At 35.9% G+C, this 24,482-nt stretch overlaps 2 protein-coding genes across 3 annotated transcripts in view; both read right to left on the bottom strand.

Annotated features, from left to right (window-relative positions):
- Window positions 1-2,779, bottom strand: part of LOC103701661 (protein transport protein SEC31 homolog B-like) — a 29,818-nt gene extending 27,039 nt beyond the window's left edge. For both annotated transcript variants that reach the window (XM_008783810.4, XM_039132826.1), the window contains exons 1-3: window positions 2,244-2,779; window positions 1,877-1,931; window positions 1,666-1,788 (exon numbers count right to left, since the gene is read on the bottom strand). In XM_008783810.4, coding sequence (XP_008782032.2) covers window positions 1,666-1,788; window positions 1,877-1,931; window positions 2,244-2,560 — 495 coding nt within the window. In that variant the 5' untranslated portion in view covers window positions 2,561-2,779. The remainder of the gene's footprint in view (window positions 1-1,665; window positions 1,789-1,876; window positions 1,932-2,243) is intronic.
- A 1,992-nt stretch (window positions 2,780-4,771) lies between these two features.
- LOC103701726 (kinesin-like protein KIN-14A) lies at window positions 4,772-22,670 on the bottom strand. The gene is made up of 20 exons (XM_017841465.3): window positions 22,424-22,670; window positions 21,790-21,947; window positions 21,543-21,683; window positions 21,205-21,457; window positions 20,145-20,245; window positions 20,001-20,054; window positions 18,035-18,112; window positions 13,854-13,928; window positions 10,235-10,316; window positions 9,606-9,701; window positions 9,360-9,530; window positions 9,174-9,280; window positions 8,891-9,066; window positions 8,623-8,787; window positions 8,284-8,534; window positions 8,013-8,176; window positions 6,886-7,212; window positions 6,408-6,805; window positions 6,079-6,257; window positions 4,772-5,112 (listed from the first exon to the last, which is right to left on the bottom strand). Exons 1-20 carry the CDS (start codon window positions 22,488-22,490, stop codon window positions 5,039-5,041), a joined length of 3,117 nt encoding a protein of 1,038 aa, XP_017696954.2. The 5' UTR covers window positions 22,491-22,670; the 3' UTR covers window positions 4,772-5,038.
- Between the last annotated feature and the right edge of the window lie 1,812 nt (window positions 22,671-24,482).

A 24,482-nucleotide genomic window follows, 5' to 3' on the forward strand; every position in this document is an offset into this window, starting at 1 on the left:
GCATAATAATATAACATAACTTGATATTATATAACATAATATATCAATGTATTATGATATAATGTAATATAATATTATATTTATAGTATATTATAATAATAAAGGTATAAAATATTATAATTATTATCATTATATATTAATATTATCATTTTTTGTAATTATTATATTTTATCATTGGTATTTTAGTCCAAAAAGAAAAAAAATTATAACTCAAAATAGCTTTCCGACGGGGCCTAAAAGTATTTTTTTGGAGAAGCTCCATTGTGGAGCTTCTCCCAAAAGCTGTTTTAGCTTTTGCCAATGGAGCTTCTCCCAAAAGCTATTTTAGTTTTATGGCCAAACTAAAACAGCTTTCCAATTTTTTTACCAAATATCCCTATTCTATTTAAAAGTACTTTTGAAGAGCCAAAAAGTGCTTTCTAGCCCTCCAAAAGCTCTGCCAAATGAGGCCTTAGTACAGGTTAGTACATCTCAGTATACATCTTCATACGCCTTGGTACAGAGAGTACGAGACCTATATTGATCCGAATATGAGTTTCATACTAGTTCTAACCCAAAACGGTACGGTACGCCCAATACCAGACAGTTAAAGACAGTACAGCGGTCCATGCTAAAGATAGATTGTCCTCTCAATTTAATCTTATGCATCTTTTTTGGATGGATAGCTAAGATTTTTAAGACACACTTTAAGACTCCCCCTTGCAATTCTATAGAACAAATATTCAAATAAACTACTCTCCAACCTAGAACCCCTTCCTTAAACAAAGCTAAGTTTCTCCCTCCCTTTCTTTTTTACAGTGCGATTTGGAATACTGGAACGGTCGATATTCATTCTTCTTTTTTTTTCGTCCTATCTCTTCCTTTTCCGAAAGAGAAGGAAGCTTTCTCGAAGCCCTCATCAGTCCATATTACAAGGCATGTAAGTTTACCCCAAGTTTTCTGCTTTTCTTATTACTAGTTTTCTTAGTATGCTAATCCTTTATTTGTATTCCAAAGCAGTCCTATGAAGGTGATAAGGAAAAAGAAGTGGGTCTTCAAGTATAACGAGAGGACAGCTGCTTTCTCCCTTTTGGTCTTATGTTCTACATTTTTCGACGGAGGGGTGTCCATTATTTCATGGTTTCTTTGTGTTATCACTTTCCAATTGCAATAGGAGAAGGGTAAGAATAGTAGGACATTACTTGAAAGTCTTTCTTTCAAGCTATGAAAGTATTTTTTAATTAGTTCCTTTTTTTATCTTTTATTTTCCTTTTCATGTTTACTTAGTTCATATCTTAGCATCTGATCGTATAATATTTGATTATAGGAAAAAGAAGAGGAGAAGAAGCAGCAACAATGAATATTAGGAGATTTCCTGCCTGTGTAGGTGTTTTTTTTATTTCAGAAGATGAAACTTATCATCCGGGATAGCACTAATTCATTTTTCACATATATTCAAAATAAAATCTGGAAGGAATCTTTCTTTCCGATTTAACTCATTTCTTAGTCAACACTCATTCCAAGTCATACTATGAACCACAATGGTTATTTGGCTTTGTAAATCTTAGCACTTCCATTTGTATAAGTAGTATCTTTGAAATGTTTCTCACATACACATAAACCTGCTTGCTAAATGGCACTCATTTGCTTCAAATACTCGATCGTGTAATATACTCGCAGACCTACCTTGAGAGGTGGGAAGAGATTAGGTTCAGGTGGATTTGTCAGATCCCAGACGCAGAGTTCCCCTTCATCGGCCCCAGAAGCAAGCAGGTTTGGTGAATGTGTGTTGAACTCCAAACCGCGAACCTGTGGTTAAAAAGACTCATGAACAATAAGAATATAATCCAAAAAAACTTACAATTAAGCATCCACAATGATAAAAAAAAATAATTACCGGCCCTGTGTGCTTCTCAAGTCGTGCAACTAAAGCACCATCTGGATCCTCCGAACTGCAATTCAATTGTATCTTTCTCATTAGAATTGAAAGCCGTGATAATTAACTCTCGGACTAAAAACACTAGGTTGTTAAGATCAAGGCATATGAATCAAAGGCAAAACATGAGAGTAATTTACATTGAGATTTAATATCGAAACACAACCAAAATTGCCAAACATCAAAAATTTGCCTAAAAAAAATCGGAACTTTATCGTTGGAAACTAGATATCTAGTATCGTAATGTTGTTGAGTAGTAAAATCAGACTAATTCTTGATTAAATCTAAAGAGCAGCGAATTGAACAAGAGAATTCTCATCAGGAATACCCGATCAGCTTCAGGGGATTCCAGACGCTGATGCTGCCGTCGCCGAGGCCGCCGGCGACGAGGCCCAGGGAGTAGTCCTCGGACGCGGATCCCGGCCGCCCCCACGAGAGGCGGTTGAAGCGATCTGCGCTGGGGCAGGTGCCGACGACGGGGAGCTCGTGGGCATCGGATTGGAAGTCCAGCTTGAAGATCTCGAGGTTGGCGGAGGAGCTGAAGGACAGATCGACGGCGCCGGCCATGGTCCCCGCCGCCAGGTACGGCGCATCGGGGGCGAAGGCCGCGAGGGCCGATCGCGGCGCGCTCTTGATGCAGGCCATGGGAGGGCCGGAGATCTCGCCGGCAAAACCCTAGCTCACCTCAGATCTAGGGTTTGGGAAACAGAGGGGGGAATTGGCGATCGAGAAGCGGGAGGGCGACAAGAGCGTGGAGATGGGAGGAAGGGACTCGCCTTTTATTGATCCACCACTCCCAAAGCGTCTTGCGTTTCCTTGGGGCTCCGTTCAGGGTCAGGGATTTCGTAGGAAAACGGTGAGCGATAGTATAAGAGAGAGTGATGATAGAGATGATGGAAGGATATGTAACCCATTTGGACTTCAAATTTCACACTCGAATTTACTGGACGGCTGTGATACTGTCAAATCCTGGAAATGTTTTGACAGAATGCATTTGAGAGAAAAATGTTTAATGGATGGATATGATGCAGTGTCGTGCAATGAGATTGATCAAATGAAATAATACCGTATGATGGAAACACAAACGGTCGTGATCTTATGAGAGAGAACATTGATTTTTGAAACATTAAGTTAAAACCGTTTTCGGCATCATTCCCAATCTCCTCGTCCATTATGAAATTTGAAAATAATAAACGGATTGAAGAGCAAAGAGGCCTATGGAGAAGCATGTTTTGTTATCTGAAATCCTAATTTTGCCTTAGAGACTGCCGATGATCTCATTTATATAATATTACAGTTCCAATAGTAGAGCTGCATGGGGCTTGGAAAAGTCTCGTTCGTGTTGATATAGTTCTTCAGGCAACTTACATTGCGTTGGAGGATGACTCAAAAATAATGATTAATTGGTATATCTGAAGGATGGTATCTACTCCGAATTCCTTGAGAGCGACCAGAGAGTCAAATAGTATACTGAGTTAGTTTGCTAGTCATGGTGCAAACCACGTTACTTCGAGATATCTTATTTTCTGATTCTAATGCTAGATCAAGGGGTGACAAGCGTGCATTGTTTTAGCTTATTGAACAAACCTTTTATTTAAACACATTCATTAGATGAGGGGTAAGTTGTCAATACTAAAATTAATCTTCATACCTAGGAAACCAATTTTCGGACAAACTTGAAATGATTTTTTGATTTGAAATAAACTTACTGAGCTTTTTAAACCAACATTAATATGCCTCAAGTTTGCCCCTTATTATGGAATGGCATACATATAATCAACCAGGGAAATCAAAGCTTAAGAATGGAAGTAAAAATGGTCTGATTATGGAACCGCATGCATATGACCAATCAGTGAAGTCAAAGCTTAAGAATAGAAGTAAAAAATGATCTTAATGGTTCATGGTTATACTTTTAGACATAGCTTCAATCAAGTTTAGAGCAATTTATGGGTCATAAACTGTTTGAAATAGGCCGATCACTAATGTTCTTCCTAGTTTAAAATTAGGCAGATACAAGCTTGATCATAGACTAAGCGATGCAGCACAAGATGCAACCAAATAGGTGCTATGACTAACTATACAATACCAAAGTGTCAAAGGGGCCAGCAAATACGCAGGTGAATATTACATGATTCAAAACTTTTTGGTAGATTTTTTTTATAAATTTATTATTAGGAACAATACCAAAGTTTTGTAATAGAATAATTCTAGTATGTATTCTTATTACTGAGTCCTATTTCGAGTATGATTCTGCATCAGATTTAATGCCCAAATTAGAATTAGGATATCATATCCTATAAATATTATACATCGTAAGGATATCCTTTGAGATATTAATAAAATTCTTTTCGAGAGAATTTCTTTTACCAAATAAAGAATTCTTCAATCTAATTTTCTTTTACTTGCATGTTGATTTTTGAAACATAACCTCATTGATCAAATCACTCATTTTTTTCGCTGTGTCACTCAGTGAACCAGGTCAGATTTTGAATTGAGAGCACAAAATTAATTTTACACCTATCTTGATGTATAATGGTACATTCAGTCAGAATTTAAATAAGCATACTCTAAAGTAGCAGAAATGACATCTGCACAATTTTGCTCCAGAAAAACTCTAATCATGTTGTCAATTGTATTGGAGATTCTTTGCATACATCTGATTTTATAAAAGATTTTTCCCCTTAACATGCGAGGCAAATAATCCACATAACCAAAATAATCTCCTTATAAGGATTTTGTACCTCTGAAGAGCAAAAATTTGGTGGCTATATTTTTATTAGAAAGCTCCTATTTAAAAAACTACAATTTTGTTAATGTGGCTTCAGGTACAGTCCCCAAGAACAAGTCAACTCATCATACATTCAAGTCCGAATCATTTATTCTGCATGAAAAAAATGTAAGGGAAACAATATTCTTAACAAAAAAAGGGCGTCCCAGATGTTTCTCAATAAGATTGTCAGAGACAAAATTGCAACTGAGAATACAATATGCTTCTTTAATCAACAAAGTCAGACTTTCAAAAATCTTCCTCCAAAAGCTTCAAGAAGAAGCAACCACTACTGCGAGTCATATATAAAAGAGCATCAAGAAAAATAAGACCTCTCCTTCTCTGCAGCATTAGATTCATAACCAACTTTTTATGGCCTTTGAAGATGACTGGATAGGTGGAGTCCTTGCACTTTGGATATCATTCGGATCTGCCATGAAACAGAAATATCTTTAAATGGAATTCCTACCATTAGAACAACAGACTTTCTTTAGTTGTTTCTAGACATGGTACATGAAATAAATTTTAATATGAAATTCCTTGTCATGAAGATACTAGATAGATTATTAACAAAACATTGCAAATCTATAAATTTACCATCATATACTAGCAGTACACAATACAAATGGACCAAATGCAGAGAGGAAATAGAACAAGAAGTTTGTAAATTTACCATCATATCTGCATCATAACTAGCTATAAAAATGACTACTCAAACAATCCAGAGTTTTCTCAAATATTAACTTCACCACTATATAATCCATCCGTCCTAGTCCTCAAAAAAATTTAAAACAGAAAACATAGGTTCATGTTATTTGCAAAACATGCATGCACACGCACATGTTTGCACACAAGCTTACACTCTACCAACACATTTATAGCAGACATAGCATACATGTCCACAAGGAAGATAGAAAAAGCTAATGATGAAGATTGAAGACAAAAAGAAGTCCCGCAAAAACCATAGCCTTGCCATTTAACCAGCCAGACATAGCAATCCTGATTAGTGCCAGAGAAAGGATACCAGAAAATATGAAGAGAGGAAGTCAAACTAGCAGTGGGTAAAAATTGAAGACAAAAAAAGACACATTCAAGGGATCAAATGCTTGTAGTCTTACGAGCTAGACAAAGTATGCATGACTCTTTTGGAACTGAGGACAACTGAGCCGTTAATACTATTTCAAAACAAGCAAGTCCTCAAAAGATTAAAAGGACCTTGGAGGTCTGGATATAATGTCACAGTATCAAGTAGTAACATACAGCATTCTCTATCTTCATATTATTCTATTATTATCTCATATGTTATTTGATGCGAGGTGAAATTCCTCAGAGTGGAGGATAAATCAGTTATCAACAAACTTTGTAAGAGCATTTAGCTATCTAGATTTCTACTCACATGAATCCACTGACTTCCCACCAAGAGAAGATCTCCATGATATGTCCGAACCTAGTGTCCGAACATTGGTTAATGATTGCCTCCTTCGTATCCTGGCATCAGCTGTCATTGGTGACTTCACATCAAAATTGTTGCTTTTAGCAAATTCCGAAGGTGTTTTTGATTGATACTGGATGTTCCTGTAATTTGAAAATGAAAAAATTGTGAATACTTATTACATGATTTTTTCTTAAAATTAAGTGATATGATTTACAAATGAATTCCTTCCATTTTGCTCAGCCAAACCGGTAGAATCATTTAAAAAATATTAAAATGCTTCAGCATATTACCTTCTTTCAGAGCCATTAATATATTGTCCAATGCTCTGTAGAGATTTCCTTATATGAGATCCTTTGCTGCTAGCATTAATAGTGGAGCTCCTTGACTGAGATTTAGTAACAAAACTGGTCTCATCCGGAGTTGTCACTATCTCATCCAGTTTTGCAGCTGGATCAGAGGTTGTCTGATGGAGATGTATTCGAGATCTGCTCTCCACCTTTGGCAGCTGACTGCAACAAGCTGAATTGCAAGTACCAGGAGAGCATTGGTGGAAGGCCTCTGTAGCAACTATACTGCAGCAGTTCTCATTGTACAAACTTGCTTTTGCAACTGCAGAGTCTTGAAATGCCACTTGAGCACAAAGAATATTCTCTTTATGTGGCTCTCCTGCAGAGAATTTTGAATAAATCTGCCATCCAAAAAGGCAACAAATCAAACACTGTAACCGGTAAATCAATACTTAAATTCTATAAATGATGATGGCTTTACATGTGAAGCTGCAGTTTTAACTTCTAGCTGTTTCTTTTCAACCTTGGAACCTTCTGAGCTCAATCTATGGTTATAAATTGGTGCATAATCTGTAGCAAGCTTAAGTCTTGATATAGGGGACTTCAGCACCTTTCTTTCATCTGGGTTGTTCACTGTTCCATTCTTCAGAACAGTAGGATTCCCAACGCTCAACCTTCGTGGACGCGGAGGGGTGCGCTCTGTAAACTGTTTCAATCTCTCCAAGTTTGGATTATTTTCTTTCATTTTTTGTGAAGAAATAGACTTCTCTCCTTCCTTGATTGCCAATGCCTTCTTGAGACCATCTATCTGCAAAAATATAACTATTATAATTATTATCCACATCAGGTAGGATTATCATGCATGCTTATCACAAACGCCAGAGCATCTATAAGTGGTAGATTTTTAAGAAGCAAAATTTCCAAAGAACATGACTTTCAGATCAAACAGCGGGCATATGAAAATATCACCATTTAAGTTTTTCGGATAAGGCAAGTATGCGGGCCCTTCATGGCAAAATCAGTCCCCAGTACTGTGTGTGAACATATTAAAATCCTACATATTTTTATACCTGCCGCACATGGAAATATTGAACAACTGATTACATTATCTTATATCCTAATTACCTTTTTCATATGAATAGCTAAGAACCTCTTTATATGTCTGCACATATTATCCATGCGATATATCCCACAGGGGCTGAAGACAAGGAGTGTAGAGCCGAAAAGAGTAAGCAACAGTGCAAGTGGGGTTTGTTGGGATTACATAATCCTTATAAAATGGAAATGCCAGCTTCCTTTTAGAAGGTGATTTCCTGTGTCCTTGTCTTCTTAAGTATCGTGAGATCTTGACCCTTACTGAAGCACTCTCTCTCCTCACCTCTACCTTTCTCCTTGTGTTCAGCTCGTGTGGGAGATATCTCAAAGCTGCCACTTACCACAACCAGATATCTGAAAAGGCCCTCACTTAACTGAATTGCAAAGTTTTCTTCAGTACAACATAGGACACTGTAGTACTTCTGTGTCATTTATACATGGAAGACCGTATATACTTGCAATGAACAAATTAGCGAGATATTATATAGAACAAAAAACTTTATTCAACTGTACCTGTTCCTTGAGTTCCCTGATCTCACTGCTTTCTTTGTTCAAATGAGCAGCACCCAGTTCAACAGTGGATGCCCTTTGAGCAAATTTCAATGTACTGATTGTTTCCCCATAAGAATCAGCTTCTGGGCTCACATGAGCAAACATTAACATCTTCGCATTTCCACCTACAATGAACATTTCAACAAAACAAATAAGAAGCACTTCTCATCCATTTTAAAACCCCGCACAGCTTAATAGAAAAAAGCAAAAAGAAAAAGAGGTGAACTAGAACCTAGTGAGTTTTGTAGCAACTGTGTGAGCTTGCTATTTCTATATGGAATGTGAGAATTCTTCTGAGCTAAAGCTGTTATGACATCTCCCAAACAGGAAAGAGATTTGTTGATATGTTGTGCCTCCTTCAGTCTGTCTCCCGTAGCTTCAGATTTATCCACCCTTTCACTGCCAGCAAGGTCCACCAAATGCAGGCAACTATGAATAGCACTGCCTGACATGTCTTTACCGTGCACGTGCACTGTCAACACACTGCACACAAAATTTGTTATGGTCACTACAAGGAGAAATCCAACAGACCATAAGGCTAGTAGCTGCCAGGAGATATAAATTTAGCAACCTATGAGAGCGGCTGCTTCTGTGGTTCATTGCTGTCGAGCCAAATGCACGATTCTTCTCACCCAGTTTCATAAGATTAAGAACATCAGCAGTAGACTGCACAAGGTGCATGGTGGCATCTGGAAGGCTCAGCCAAACATTGCTTGAACAACTCCTAATTTCTAATGTACTCTTCTGGTTAAGAATCAACAAGCCTGTAAGAGAACCACTTTTACATTTCTTAAACAAGAAAAAACAAAACTAACAAAAAATCCAGCATAAAAGGATATTTTGTGTTTGATGCATCTTCTGCTAGAAGGTCGCGGACTTGCTCATTATAAATTTCAACCATCTGAACTCGAATATCATATTTTACATCCTTCCTGATACTTGATAATTGAAATAGATCATTCAGAGCCATATAGTTGATTCCTATGTCTTTACTTGATCCGTTTGATGGGCCACACTGAAATGCAAAAAATATTGGCAAGAATAGGAAGTCCAATGAAATCAGAATTTTCAAGAATCATGTAATATGAGCATTAACAAAAAGAATCTATTGAAAAAACATACCATAGTGTATGTTTTACCAGATCCTGTTTGACCATAGGCAAATATGCAAACATTATAGCCATCCATGACAGATCTTATTAAAGCCTGGGTGTCCCTATATACTTCATCTGCATAATTTTAAGATTGGAAATGATGTTCATGCACAGAACGTTTCAGATAACTAACTATAAATGGTGAAGGGATTACCCTGTGTAGCAGTTGGGCCAAAAACTTTGTTAAACTGAAATATTTTGCGTGTATTTTGTGCTTTAAGTGGATCAATAACCATCAATGAGCCTTCATTTCCAATGTAATCTATAGTACATTTTGCTTCCTCATTGAACATCGGCCTGATCCTGCAAAATACCCGGATATTTCCTGAAAAAAAATATAGTGAGAAATCTTCCTTAACTGTCATAACATAAAATATGTCAGTCCATGGTGCAAACTTACCTCTTAAGTCTTGAAGTGTGTTATACAGCTGCCGGTTTTCTTTGACAGCTTGATGATACCCATGAGCAGCCACAGATAGCCCTTGAATCTGGACTCCTAAACCAAAGTAAAGAAAACTTTTGAATCTTTAGCCCAAACAAACTGAAACAGATTTAGATTATATGGACAAACATCGCCAAATTCATTCGAAATTGCTTCTCCCAGGTTTCATTTGGTTCAGGGCCTTTAGGCTTAGAGGGGGTTTAAAGAGGAATAAAACCCCTATAACCCATTTATTCCATTTTAACACACCAAATGCTAGAAAAATAGCCATTTTATTCCAAGGGCAAAGTGGATATTTTAAAAGGTTGATAAAGCTATTTTTTCCATTTAAGCCAAAGTAAACTATTCCCCCTGTAGCATGGAATTTTACTCTAGGATTAGAGTGAGTTAAGAGGTAACTACCTAGAGGAAGAAGGAAAAAACAACACAACCTAATGGTTAGGCATGGTCTGTGGAATGCAAACTTTAGGAAACTCGCCAAAACTGCGAACATTGATGTCTCTTAGATGCATTGAAATTCAGTATTCCATGCTTTCATATGTTTTAAAAACTGGAACCAGTTCAATGTCAAAATGTGCGTCACTTACCTAGTTGTGCAAAATCGTTTTGTAATTGGGTCTGCAGAGTTCTGAATTCAACCCTGGTGTTTAGTAGCAAAGCCCTGAGTTCCTGCAAAATCAGTGAAGGCTTCAGTATCATTCCATCTAATATTCAGTAAAGCAAATGAAAGAATGATGCTGACTGATGAAAGTAAGCAAACAATCGGGAAACTGGAATTAGAACCTTAAAGAACAATATCAGAGTGGCGAATTTGTTTGTTCATCAATATATCCTGTTCTTATGCTGTGATGAACAAACATATTCAGATGTATACCTTACTTAAGCTAGCTATATAGCATAACTGGGAAAGAAATGAAAGAATTGAGAGGAGGAACAAGTTGTTCAAGTGGAGAGCTTTACACCTTAGCATTTGTCAACCTAAAAAAAGAAGTCCTCTTACTATATCCTAATGAAATATCACATTTGCTTGATAACCTATCTATTTGGAAGTCTGTACAATAGATATATGATTTTATGATGAATGAAGACGGTCCTATATATATAACTTATATGAACCATGTTTCTCATGCATGTTGGACATATATAAATGAAGTTGAGTCGCAGCTCACATACACATTAATACTACATGTAAAAGGACCTCCTAGCTTTTACGGGAAAACAAGGAAATTGTAAATAATAACCTTAGCTCGCTGACCAGGAACTTCATGTATACTATCAACTCTTCTTGAAATGCAACATTTTATCACCAAAAAATCTTTCTGCAATTGCCCAGTGAACATACCTCATTAATGGGTACTTTTCCTACCCGAACAATTTATTTTCTTGTTTCATGCTACCAAAACTCTAAAAATAAACCCGGACTACATAGTAGGAGACCATAGAGCAAACATTTTTGGAATCACTTGAAGGCAATGTTTTAAGTCCCGGCAGAAAGGGGGGCATCCAGGCAATCCCGTCCTATTCCTATGAGAAAACAAGACCGGGATGAGGGTAGGACTCCGAAACCCATCCATGCGGGGAGAGAAGAAGAAAGAGGAAAGAAAAAAAGGAAGGAAACATGAAGAATAAGAAAAAGTGAAAAGAAAATAAGAAGAAGAAAAAGAAAAGAAAGAAAGGAAGGGAGAAGAAAAAGAAAGAAAGGAAAGAAGGAACAATGAAAAGAGAAAGAAGAAGAAAAAGGAAAAAAGAAATAAAGAAGGGGATAAGAGGAAAGTAAAAGGAAAGGAAAGAAAGGAAAGTAGAAGAGAAAGAAAGAAAGAAAGAAAGGAAAGAAAGAAGGGGAGAGAGAGACAATATTTATCGGGATGCATGATCGAGACTGCTGTCAAGACAAGGCGGGACAACGAGGCATCCAGTTCCATGGAGAAACCAGGACACCTTCATGCCACAGGATTTAAAACCTTGCCTAAAGGTACTCTAATTGGTCAAGAACCTAGGGCATTGGTGGTCATCCTTGCTTGGATTGGGTCTAGGTTCAAAAAACTCTGTCCCGCATAAGCTAAGTATAATATCAAGGCATTGTTGGCTAGATATAGACCACTCCTAGCCCAAGTTAGGACTAGCTCAAAACTGAAAGTTTATATATACTTAATTTTGTATACATACATCGATTGATCAATTATTCATGGTTTAACAGATTTTTCTTTGTTCTTTCATCTCTTATATGTTATCAAGAGACATAAGAAATGTACATATGAGGAACATGTCCCCTTTTGACCAAATATAATTCAGGTCCCTCTTCCCCTACATTTTTCCCTTACTTTACTTTTTTGACAAAGAATGGAGATAGTATGATGAATATGATTTTCAATTGCAATTTCTGAACCAATAAAATCCTCTCCTTGGTCTATTTTGAAAGATAGAAAATTGCTTTAACAAGCTTCCAAACTAAATGATAGCTTAAAAATGCCACACCTATTTATATAATTCATTTCAGTTATTGTGATATATAGCACATCTACCTAAAAGTGGCATTTGGTGCATTGAGAATGATCAATGCTTCATTTTTACCATGGATCCCAGGAGGAAAGTACATCTAATTATTGGAATTCAATTTACATCTCTAGTCAAAGGTCTTACGCATATCAAAAGTATCTTCATTCTAGTAAGAACCCAACCCCCCTTACAAAAAAAAAGAATCTCAAGAAAAGGTAAACTCATCTTGGATATTGATGAACTTTGTTGCTAAGTGGTCTTGAATATATACCCAAAATCTTTTGGAAGCAAGGCATTAATTGAAGGTCAAAAGAGTCACTTTCCTATAATAAGAGCATCTATGAGACTCTCCATGTAAAGCAATTCTAAAAGCTAATGATAACAAGCCTCATGGCAACTAGCCATCTGAGTTCAAATAATGGGCAACTAAAAACAAGATCTCACTCATCATGATTTTCAACTCCCACCGCATAAGGGGGCAGTTGGCATTCCTGCATCAAGTATGACTACAACTGATCACTTAATCTAGTCCAATGAGCAGCACATATTCTCACCAGCTAAGCTTGTTACACGAAATCCTAAAGAACAATATTGCATAGCAATGGAGTTACAAAGTGCTACTACGAGCCTTTTTAAAAGAATATGTGTCATGGAAATGGAGATAAAAAGATTATTTTCAAATGTCCAATCTTGCATGTGCCGAAAATTATTTCTATGGAACAACACATGGACATGGGATACCAAGTTGCCAACCATGCAATGAAGGACTAATATGCTAGTATAGATGATTTATTTGGAAAGAGATGAAAATGTCAATTAAATATCTATTTGACAATAATATAAAAATCATGGAACTTATGAATTGAAACATCTAGCTAGCATAAAGGAATACTAACATGACCTAATGTGATTTGCAATCCATAGGTCATGATAAGAATTATCAAAAAGCTATTATCCACACAAAGTGGTATTCAATTGCAATATCATACTAAATTCCCTTATTGCAAGAAGCTAATTCACGTATACCTTTCTTGATGATCTTTATCAAAGTCATCCTAACTAAGAGACTAGTATATTAGATACAAAACAGAAACTAGACCCCAAGAGATTGAAAATTGTTTAGACAGCCCATTCAGACCAGAAAATTCAGATAGCTACCAAGCGAGGAATACAAGAAAGAAAGATCAAAGAAGTCCATCTTCAAGAATAATATGAATATGTACTGAGTACATAACATTGGGCCTTAAAGACCCCATCTTTGGAATGTTCTCTAATATTGTCCTTTTAAAGTTGACGATACTATTAACAGGCAGGGTAAAGCCAATCTGGAGTCAAATTGTCCAAACTGACTCAAAGCTAAAGGTAACTATAGGGCTTCTATAAAAGAAGATGGGCCAAAAGGAAATTTACAATATATGCCATATAGGATTAACTAATGGCATAATTTAATATGTCCATCACATGGAAAACTGTTGCGGGCACTCAAATTATAGCAAAATAAGCTTAGAACATTTCTTCTTTCATTTTGTCACTGCAGGGGAAAAATACATATTGATACAATAGGTGCTCAAATTATGTGGTAGACAAGTGATTCCAACAAGTGCTTAAATTACAATAACTGTCATTTGTCTTTTTAGAATACATTTGGAAAAGTATCATAAATACTGATAACTTCCACCTAGAATATTCATAGGTACTCAAGTAGCTTACCTTTAGTTTGCTTTCTTGTGCTTCCAAGCGATTCCAATGATAGCAATCACCTTTCCCCAAGCACAATTTACAATGCTGCAAAAAAATTAATAATCATCTACTGAATAAACAAGCAACTACAAATACAAATTTGTGAGGAGCATAACATCAACTTTGTTAACAGATCAACTTTTGCAACAATTTTACATGGAAGAACAAAAAAGAATCATATAGATCACATTGTCGCCTTATGAAAATTCCTCTCATGCTTTTAAACAAGCAAATATCATCCAAATCCCATTGTTGACATCTTAAGTGGCTTATGGTTATCATGGTTTACCATTGAAATGAAATCGAGATGTCATATGTGGTATTTAATATATTAATGAAATAAATATGTTTTGTGGGAATAGAGTATGTGCATGTGTTCATGTGTAATATTTAATGAGATTCTAATAGTATTTGCAAGTATTAACTAAAATGGCCTATATCGTCCGCTAGGGACAACAACCTCCACCCATTGTTCCACTCTTCCAAATTGTAGTCTCAAAGAGCTAACTATTTTTCATAGATAGCAGTTTATCATGTCCATAAATTATATCATGATGAATTGTGCATGAAGTTCAATAAATTGTCATGAAGCTTGTTTAATATCTTTGAACAATGTAATGATACAATTCAAACTATATCCCTATCCAGACTTCGCTAGAGTTATACTTCAATAAGAGTGAATTATATTCTGTAATAAGACCAAAGTGTTATAAAAGCTGATGCTTCTCATTTATATTCTTTCAACATAAATAGAGTACTCATGACTCCAATTTCATAAGTTGCATAATCAAGAAAGCAACATATGGCTCATTTTTTTGACATAAAGAGGAATAGATCCCCAAAAGTTAGAGTGTGGCAAAGAAGTTTTACATAATGACACTTATTTCAAGTTTGGATACTGACTTTATTCCTATACCACTGCAGCTATAGTTTTTCCATGATCAGGATTTCCATTTGCAAGATCAATATGATAATAATGTATCAAACAACCAAACATTTATTAAAGCTCTTCATACCTTTAGTTATTTTTCAAACCTATCCTTATGCAAAGGAGTTGCTATTCTTTTAAAGTATTCTCTTTTTGTTGGAGCATAAATATTCAATTGTTTTTTCTCTCCCTAAGCTTTAGTAGATTTCACCATGGGTCCTTCTGCCTCGTAAAATTTCTTCCTTCATACCTTTAGTGATTCTTCTGTCTTGTGGTTAACATTCATCCTCCCTAAGGGAAAATCCTAGTTCCACCACTGCGTTTTGCTAAAAGTGAATTGAACTGATCATAAAGACCATTTGATTGTTGAGCATGGTCCTCTTGCTGCATAATCCATTTTCTCTTTCTGAGTATTGTCTCTTGCTGCATAATCTATCTTCTCAATCTTTCTTTAAAATCAACATCGTTTACCATAGCTGATTTCCCCAGTCCATATGATTATGTGATCTATGTCTAATTTCTATCTCACATGTCAGCTATCATACATAAATTAGTTGCTTCACTTAAGCACAACATATCATACATTGATTATAAGGAGATCTAATCTATATTTAAATATAACTCTAAAAAGAAAAACTTGCCCAACAACTAAAAGTCAACATTCGTTTTCTTTATACACCATCTATCACTGGAGGAACACTTCAATTGTAAACAAGCTTCTTATTACAATTCCCATCTATGTTATATTTTTGCTTCGCTTGTTTTTTACTTTTCAACACAAATATGCGTCATAGTCCTAGCAAGACTGCCACAGCCCTTAAATATTCATTGCTCATGCAAACAGCATGTTTCTGGCTCTTGAGCGCATCTCTTAACATGACCAAATTAATTTGTAACACAAGAGTTAGGAGAGATGTCGATCAAACCTCACAATCAGATCTTTGTAGATCAATTACAGAAGATGCCCTAATACAAGTATTCAGGGTCTTTCAAATGCCATATTCTAAATGCTGTGGATATTTTATCGGTGTGTGCATATCTGTAAATCAAGGTATTAAATAATGCATTATTCTGTTACAGTGGAGCCCACATTGAAACCGTCACCAATAATTATAAAGGTTATAATTGCTGTTATTTGCCTCAACAAGTGTCTTTTAAAATATCTATATTAATATAATCACCGTTATAACACAATCATAACAAAAAATAATGGGCCATAGCAGAAAACAATAGTGTGATCTTTCCGTCCACTTTCATTAGATAAAAAATATTTTTTTCGGACAGTACAATCAGTTTTGGAGGCAAATTTGATGCAAAAAATTTGAAATTTGAAAATAGTATTTTATATGGAGAAAGGTACAAGTGAAAAATAGCTGTTTTATATGTTGTTAGAAACTATTATAATGTTAAATAATGCATTAAAACAGCTACTAATTTTCCCCTATTATGTAATGTAATGGTGGGATGCTCAAATCATTATAACAGCAATAATAATGGGTAGAACACCATTATCTAAAAGACTAAAACCTTCATATAAATGATAAAATTACCCTAAACTCTCATTTGTACAAATCATTTCATCTTAAATTTATCAAGAGTGGCTCCATTTATGTATTTCCATAAATGGTCTAATTGCTGTATTCATTTTTGATCTTTTTATCATTGCATCACTTACAATGAGAAAATGGTCTAATTGGTGCACAAAATGCATGCCAATAAAAAAATGCAAATGCTCCCTTGCAGTATTAATTAGTGCCATAACAAAATACAGCACCAAATATGGCCAGAAAATGCTTCTTCTAGAATTGTAATCCTAAACCTTTGCTCATCCAGGTATAAATTATGAGCACACACCAAGTGATCAATTATTTCAAAATTAAGCTCTAACGAAGTCAAGTTTTCTCCTTTCAATGGCCAAATAGAAGAAAATATTCCCTAGGCTATTTAGGGCCTATTTGGCATCGCTTTTATTTCTTGTTTTTTATTTTTAAAAAAATATTATAGAAATTGAGATAAAAACATGTTTGATATTACTTTTTTTATTTTCTATTTTTAAAGTTTCTTTTATTATTTCTAGAAAAAAAGAAAGTAAAAAATTCTTATTTTCAATATTGTTAAAAATAAAAAAAGTTATTATTTACTACCACCAACACCACCCCACAAATACCACCACTACTTTACTTAGCCACCACAGCTGTCGCCACCACCTTTATCACTATCACTACCCACCATCACCGTTGTCATACCATCTGTACCATTGTCACCATCTCCACCGCATCGCTAGCGCCTCCATCTCTACTACCGTTGTTGTTACTATCACTACCGTCATTGCCTCCACAACACCACCAGCATCATAGTCATTGCCTCTACCACATCTTTGGTGCCCTCGCTGCCACCATTGTCACTACAATTGCCAGCACCATTACCACTGTCTCACATTCACCACACCACCACCATCATCGCCACCTCCGTTGTACCACCATCACACCTGCCACCAACACCATCATCATCTCCACTATCTCCGCTACAACTACCACCATGTCGATCACCATCAATATGTTTATTTTTTAAAAAATAATTAGCAATGCCAAATATGTTTATGTTTTACAAATTAGAAAAAATAGAACATTTTTTTTATTTTTATATTTCTAAAAATAAGAAAATTGGAAGTGATGCCAAACAACACCTTAGTTGCATGCTTTATGTTTTCTCCTATCTTCTTCAGCTTACAAAAATCAGACTATAAGCAAATCTCTTTCTATAAAAGAAGGGCTAGGTAAGGCCTAACATTTTTAAGCATTTCAATTCTAGTTAGATTTGTAAAATAGTTTTAGCCCATGATAGGCCTTGATACAACCTAGATATGCAACCAGAATAAGAGTTCACAACTACAAATAACTCAAGATTATTGTTTTCCTAGAGGGAAGAAAAATTGGTACATGGTTCCACCATTTTTAAAGCAAACAAACTCAAAGTTTTCAAACCCTTCAAAACCCTAAACCAAAGTAAGCACAAACCAGATATAAAGCAGCTTATCTATTTTTAAGAAATACTTTTATTGTTGAAGTACTCCTAAAAAGAGTTTCATCCTGTATATGCAATTTCTATAAATGATTAAGCCTATATGACCGCCCAAATCCAAAATTATTTCGCATTGAATGACACGACCTGCATGCAGCTATGCCAAAATGGAAGGTCCATTGAAGGAAATTGATAAATGTACCTTGTGATCTTGAGTTGTTATTGGACCATTGATCGCCACAGTCCCTTCCAACAAGAGGTCTTGAAGAATTGATTTCAACTATATTTAGAATTGCATTTAGGAGACTTTGGATTAGAATTTCCAATTATATGGCAAGGATAAAAAAAGTATAAATAGTTACAATAAAATAAATTGCACAAAACTACCATATACAATTCCAATAATGTGTATCTAGTATGGCCTCAAAAATAGAAAGTGAAAGCCAGTTTACATATGTTCGAACCATAGAAACATTAACAAAAGTTGAGGTCATGAATAAGAAATAAACATGTATTATGTTAAAATGGAAAATTTTGGCAATAGAAACATTTTTATTGAAGAATTCTTATTAGTTAGCTTCTTCTTCATGTTCAACATAGTCTTCAATTATCCCTAAATTAAGAACCTCATTTAAATAGAAAGTTTTTTAAGATCATTTCTTATTTGGCTATGACAATGTTAAAGTCCCAATTATACATATGTATATACATAACTAGATCATTCTAGATACTCCACATCAATATATGTATGTATCTTTGCGCTTCTGTAGCACTATTCAAGAAAGTTTAGATCATAAATGTGCAACTAAAGTCTTCCACATGTACATCCATCAAGATAACAAGATTAGCAAGAAGAAAGCATTAATTCAAGATGGATTTGGGAGAAAGCAAGTCCATTATGTAAAACATCTTCATGAATAACAAAACTTCATGACCATGTATAACAAAATTTTCACGTGAAAGTCATGAAGAAAGTTACGAGCAAAGTGCGTATCAGTCTATTTTAGCCTATTGGTTCTGGTCAAGCTAAGCCCCCCTCTTGGCTTGGTTTTTAAATAGGCCTAGCATGCGTATGAGATATAACATTTTCATAGAGGGAGCCAATTGGCTGAGTTGGTAAAGTCTCTTTTCTTGAATGTTGATTCAAAAGACCTAGGCTTCATCCAATCCTCCACCCATCCTACTACTCAAAAAAAGGAAAAAAGCTTGGTTAGATGAATTGAGCAGTTTACTGTACCTTTGGTCTCATTTTGCTAGTTTATGGTTAATTCATCCAATGAAATGAGATAGGGTGGACTGGAATACTTCATTGTCACACGAAGCAAGTATTAGGCTCCTCATCGTGCATATTTATATCCATGATAGGCCTGAAAGTCTAAGCATTATCATGGGAATCCACATATTAAACCACATTTTCCTTTATAGTGTTAGCTGCAAACTGGGAAAGAGATGAGTGTTTTGATTATTTTGAATACTCTCAAGGTACCCATTATACAAACTAAAAAATGAGCTAGCAGTATTTTAAGGTGAACTCTATTAATTATACTTTGTAAAGTAGAATTTCATTTTCCCATTAATGCGGAAAAACAAGATCCAAAAGAATGTTTAATTAGTTAATTTTGACAACATATCATGTCGAACCAATAGTTAATGGCCTCCAACCAACTGGGTTCCATATTTTTCCACAAAAATGATAGCTCAAAATTTTCTATCATCAACATACGCCACATAACATGTACAAAGCAATGAACAAGTATAACATCATAACCTGTTAACCCTAAATACATTTTTATATGTTGCACCCTACATAATTTGTACTAACTCCATCTTTGCATCTCTCTCATTAAAAATAAAAATTTTAAAAAATAAAGGCATCACACTTCGGATGCTAGGATGATGAAGGAAAGCTTTGTCCTGACCTTTCCACAATGTCATAACAAAAGATAACAGACTAGGACATTGCAAACCATGGAGATTTCATTGACATTGTTACATGTAAAGCTAATATTAAGATAACGGACTAGGACATTGCTCATTTCTATCAGATTTTTTTCCAGCAAATCTAACTCCTCTGATTTGGCAACACTAAATGTTTCATTTCATTTGATTTTTTTAAAAAAATCTGTTATGTAAAATGGAATGATATATTTAGCATTATCTATATGTACCTGTTGCTCTTTCAGACAGCTTGACATGATTTTACTGAATAGCTTGATTGGATCCTGCAAGCAAATCCAAATAAAATATGTTAATATGTAATGAATTTTCTAGATGCAACTAGACTAGATGATATCCTTAGCAAGAAGTATTACCTTTCCTCCCTGATTCCATGATTTTAAAAGGTTTTCGTCGATGCTCTCCTTTGAATTAAACATATAATCAAATAGCACTCGCATGAGCGAATCCATTGCATCTGAAGAACCACATGGAAGAAATATCAAATCAAGCAAGAAAAAAACATAGCACTACCTAGGATCTTCATGAATACAGCTATGTACATCTCAATCCATCACAAAGCCTGCAGTATCAAACCTCACATACTATGCAAAGTTCCATTAAATCAGCCATAATAAGAATGATGTATAATGTAAAGGTTTTAGACATCTTGCAACAACTAAGATCTCACACAAAATAGCTAGCCATAAGGTATTATTTACATTTTTTGGCCCTATATAAATCCCCAAGATTTACCCAATGCATAACCAATATGAGACTAAGCACACACTCACATGAGTCCTCACATACTCCCCTCGTTTAAGCCCAGTGTCCTAGTTTTGCTAAGGGTCGAAATTCAGTCAAATCCAATCATAAACCCCATGATCGGCCCGTGGTTAGCCCTAAAAGGGCAAGTGCTGCAATTTTCCCAAATCTCACATGGGCTATGGGTTGGGTTTGCTCTGATACTACTCGTAACAATCCAGAACCTCATCCAAAAAAGCTAGCTAGGAGGTATTATTAGGGTTCCTTGGCCCTGTAGAAGCATCCAAGATCCACACAATGCTTAACCAATATGAGATTAAACAAACACTCACATGGGTCCTCACAAATCCTATTGAAAGATTATAATCTAATGTTAAGCGTTATATGTTTTGAAACTAGGCCTTCTATTACTATTCATGGTTTGGGCACTAAGCCTGCATAGGAGGCACTGTTGTATTTCTTGTATTTGCCTATTTTAAAAGGATCGGTCCTCCTCATATGTCCAAGAAAAGAGAGTTTGAAGATTTCATACCCAAGCAATCTGTTCCTCGGTCCAAACATAAAGCAAATGGTAGATGAAAGACAGAAAAGTCACTCAGAGGGATCTGCCTAGTGTCATATTGATAATGAAATATTCAAATCAATGAATATCAATCTTCAAGAATAACAAACCTTCACTCTTTTGATTCTCGTTCTGCATGGATTTTTGTTTCTCAGAGGTGGTTGACATGTCTAAACGTCTACAAGAGACTGAGCTCAATGAGATGGTGGGTGACTGCATCCTGCCAGCAGATTGTGGAACAACTGGGGACTTAGCAAGCTTCCAAGGCCCATTCCCTCCATTACACTGCTTCGATTCATGATATGATTTTATGGCAAGAACACAGTCAACAATCTTCGCTGCTGATCCAGCCTCCAAAGTATCCTGCAGCAAGAAAAACATTGTGGGGCAACGGAGGAAGATATAGTAGAAAGCAACTCAAGAAGTAGTCTTGGTTTTGGATTCTAACCCTTTCAAGATCTGATGCCTCGAAGCTTGGCAGCTTCAGTTGCTCCACGGCAACCAGGAAGTTGCGCACGTTTTCAAAGTACTGATAAGCAGGTAAAGGTTGGATATCCCATGCAGTGCCAATCGATGGATTAGCGACCACCTTGATGTAATGCCAAACCAAATCCAGTTAGATTTCACGAAAAAAGAGAACTGGTAAGCACAAGCAAGAAAAGAAAGAGGCCGAATGAAGGAGTATAACATATTACCTTTTGAACAGCACCGGGCTGGATCTTGTTGATGGTGTTGCATAGTATGAGACCACTCCTCAGGCAAGAGACAAATTCTTTCTCCGAGGGTTCTGGCGACAATCCAAGAGGTCCTGCCATGGTATCGAGCCACCTGGCGGCTTGGAATCGTCTGCAGGCTGCCAGAAGAAGAATAAGTATCAGTTAGTCATATTGGAGGCTCCAAAAACCCAGAATCTCCTGCCAATATTCTAGAAAAAGAAGTACTAAAGGGAGAACACAAGATTTTGTAGAAGAAAATCCATTCGGAAAGAACTTGGAAAATGCCAAAGAGCAAACGTTCGGCAAAGAATGATTCCATTCACAAGCCAAACCCCATGGCAAAGATCAAGACAAAGCCAAGAAAAGGGCATTTGAGCCCAAAAATGCGGAAAGATAAAAATTTTATCCAAACCCAAGAGAACTGAGTTCAAGATTCCATCAAAAAAGAACCTTTTTTTGGCAAAGAAACAAGGAAACGAAAGCAAACTACCCCAAAAGCCTATCCTAACGAAATCTTTGGACAACAATGAGAAGAAAAACATCAAAATAAACCCAAAAAAAAAAGGGCAAGAAGAACAAAGAAAGATGCCAAGTTAGAAAAGAAGCGGCGAACCAGCTTCTTCTGCCTTTCTTGATGCTAAACGACCATCTCGAAAAGAAACACGGCACGGCTCCTCCATTCTCCCCCCCTTCCTTCACTGCTTCTACTGCTGATTCTTGACCAGAGAACGAGACAGATAGATATATATATATAGAGAGAGAGAAAGATCTAAGGCTGGGGTTTTTGGAGGGCGAAGATAGGTGCAGCGATCGCAGTCTTTGAGGGGATCCGAGAAAATTAGTAACGGTTACAGTAAGGGAAAGAAGCGGAGGAATGTGGAAGACGCCTTTTGAATTTGAATCGGTAGGCCCACGACATATCTATATTCTATACCTTTAGCATCAGACGGACCAGATGCTCTCTAGGACATTCAGTGAAATCTTGGTTTCTGGAATATTTTTACCATTACGAAAATATAACGTACTCATTTGGTAATAAGTCATGATCCATTCAAGTTGCTCGGATGGATGATAGGGTACAATTTTTTTTTCCAACTACTATTAAACTGCAATATAACAAAATAATAAATTATAACAAATAAAATACTTTAATAGCCATATATATTTGTTGCACATTAAATAATAAACTTTAATGATTGTCAAACAAAAATTCCTTCACCAATGCTGGTATCCATACGGTGAATAGAAAACTCTACACAAGCTAAGTCTCCGTGTAAAAAATTTTGACATTAATATTAGTATCATTAATATTAGCCCCACAATATGTGCAAGGTACAGCCTTTTCTTCCCTCTTTTCAACCAAATCTTAAAATGTGTTTAGGTAATATAACGAATTATAATAAATGGAAGACTTCAATAGCCAAATTTTTGCGGCATATTAAGCAACGAACTTTAACGATAGGATATTTGTTGCATATTAAGTAATAAATTTTTATAATGATCGAGCATATTAGCATCTATATCATTAATATCGGCATCCATATGGCAAAACAAAAGACTAGCATGAGCTAACTGCTCGTGAGGAATCCCCACATGCATATGCTTACGTATATGATAAAATAATATTGGCAAAGAATTCATAAATAACATGAAAGAAGAGAAGAATGCTTAAGACATACTCATAGCAAAATCTCTTCAGCAATTTAAAATCCATATGCTAACCAACCAACTTAATGCCTGAATGATGAACCATGGCAATAGTAACAATTTGTGAGTGGAAAGACTTAAATATCATGTTAACCAAGTTGGACTCGTGACAATCCTCGGATTTCATAACAAGGGCCACTAATATGATGGAACAGGACTAATCACAGCCACACTCCAGCCCATGACCGACATATCTACATACCATGGTTCTGCTCGTGGCTGGATATCAACATACTATATTTCTAGACGTAGTCGGGGCTATCAGCATATCATGTTCCTGCTAATGGTTGGTTATCCACAATGAATGTCGCGAGTCTGATACCCTTTTTCAAATTAATCTTGATATTATATCGGGTTTCAATCCATTAGTCCATTTAATGAACTATGCAGTCAAAAACATGACCATGTCATGATGCATGCAACTCAGATTTTCTCCTTATAAATATGCGCTGAAATAATCCACACAAAATACATATTCATACATAGTAATAATAGGTGTACATACAAGGATCGGAAGGTGGCGGTAGACCCTTTTGGCTTCTATTAGAGGTGTCAAGTACTGTCACCTGACTAATCTGGTCCATTCCTCTAGCCATCTCTGATTTTTGGTGATGTTAAATTTTGTACGCGAGCAGCCGTCCGAGCAGGAGATGATCTAGCATGATTCTACCAGGACCTTTGATTTTGGTAAATTCCAAATATGCCTCATTTATTTTGAATAAATTAATCTAAATTAATGAGAGTTTCGATACTTAGGGTTTAGGGTCAACTTCAAATTTGACACCCTAAATTATAATAATTATTAACATAAAAGCATTTTGGAAATTTTAGGCTATACCTGCCCTAATAGGCATCATTGGCTTGGTGGTCGGATTAGGTAAGAAAACTCCTGCATGCATCAATATGTATTTTGTATGAGTTATTTCAATGCATATTAACGAGGAAAAAAAATTGAGCTGCATGCA

The sequence above is a fragment of the Phoenix dactylifera genome, chromosome 13, assembly GCF_009389715.1.
Source record: "Phoenix dactylifera cultivar Barhee BC4 chromosome 13, palm_55x_up_171113_PBpolish2nd_filt_p, whole genome shotgun sequence".
NCBI classification, from domain to species: domain Eukaryota; kingdom Viridiplantae; phylum Streptophyta; class Magnoliopsida; order Arecales; family Arecaceae; genus Phoenix; species Phoenix dactylifera.

Bases quoted from the DNA above. Each gene is read 5' to 3' on its own strand.
- LOC103701726 (XM_017841465.3), bottom strand. From the start codon at position 22,490: ATGGAGGAGCCGTGCCGTGTTTCTTTTCGAGATGGTCGTTTAGCATCA. The intron at 21,458-21,542 runs GTTAGAATCCAA...TTCTTGCTGCAG, and splicing joins AGGCATCAGATCTTGAAAGG to GATACTTTGGAGGCTGGATC. The intron at 9,531-9,605 runs GTAAGTTTGCAC...ATTTTTTTTCAG, and splicing joins CACACTTCAAGACTTAAGAG to GAAATATCCGGGTATTTTGC.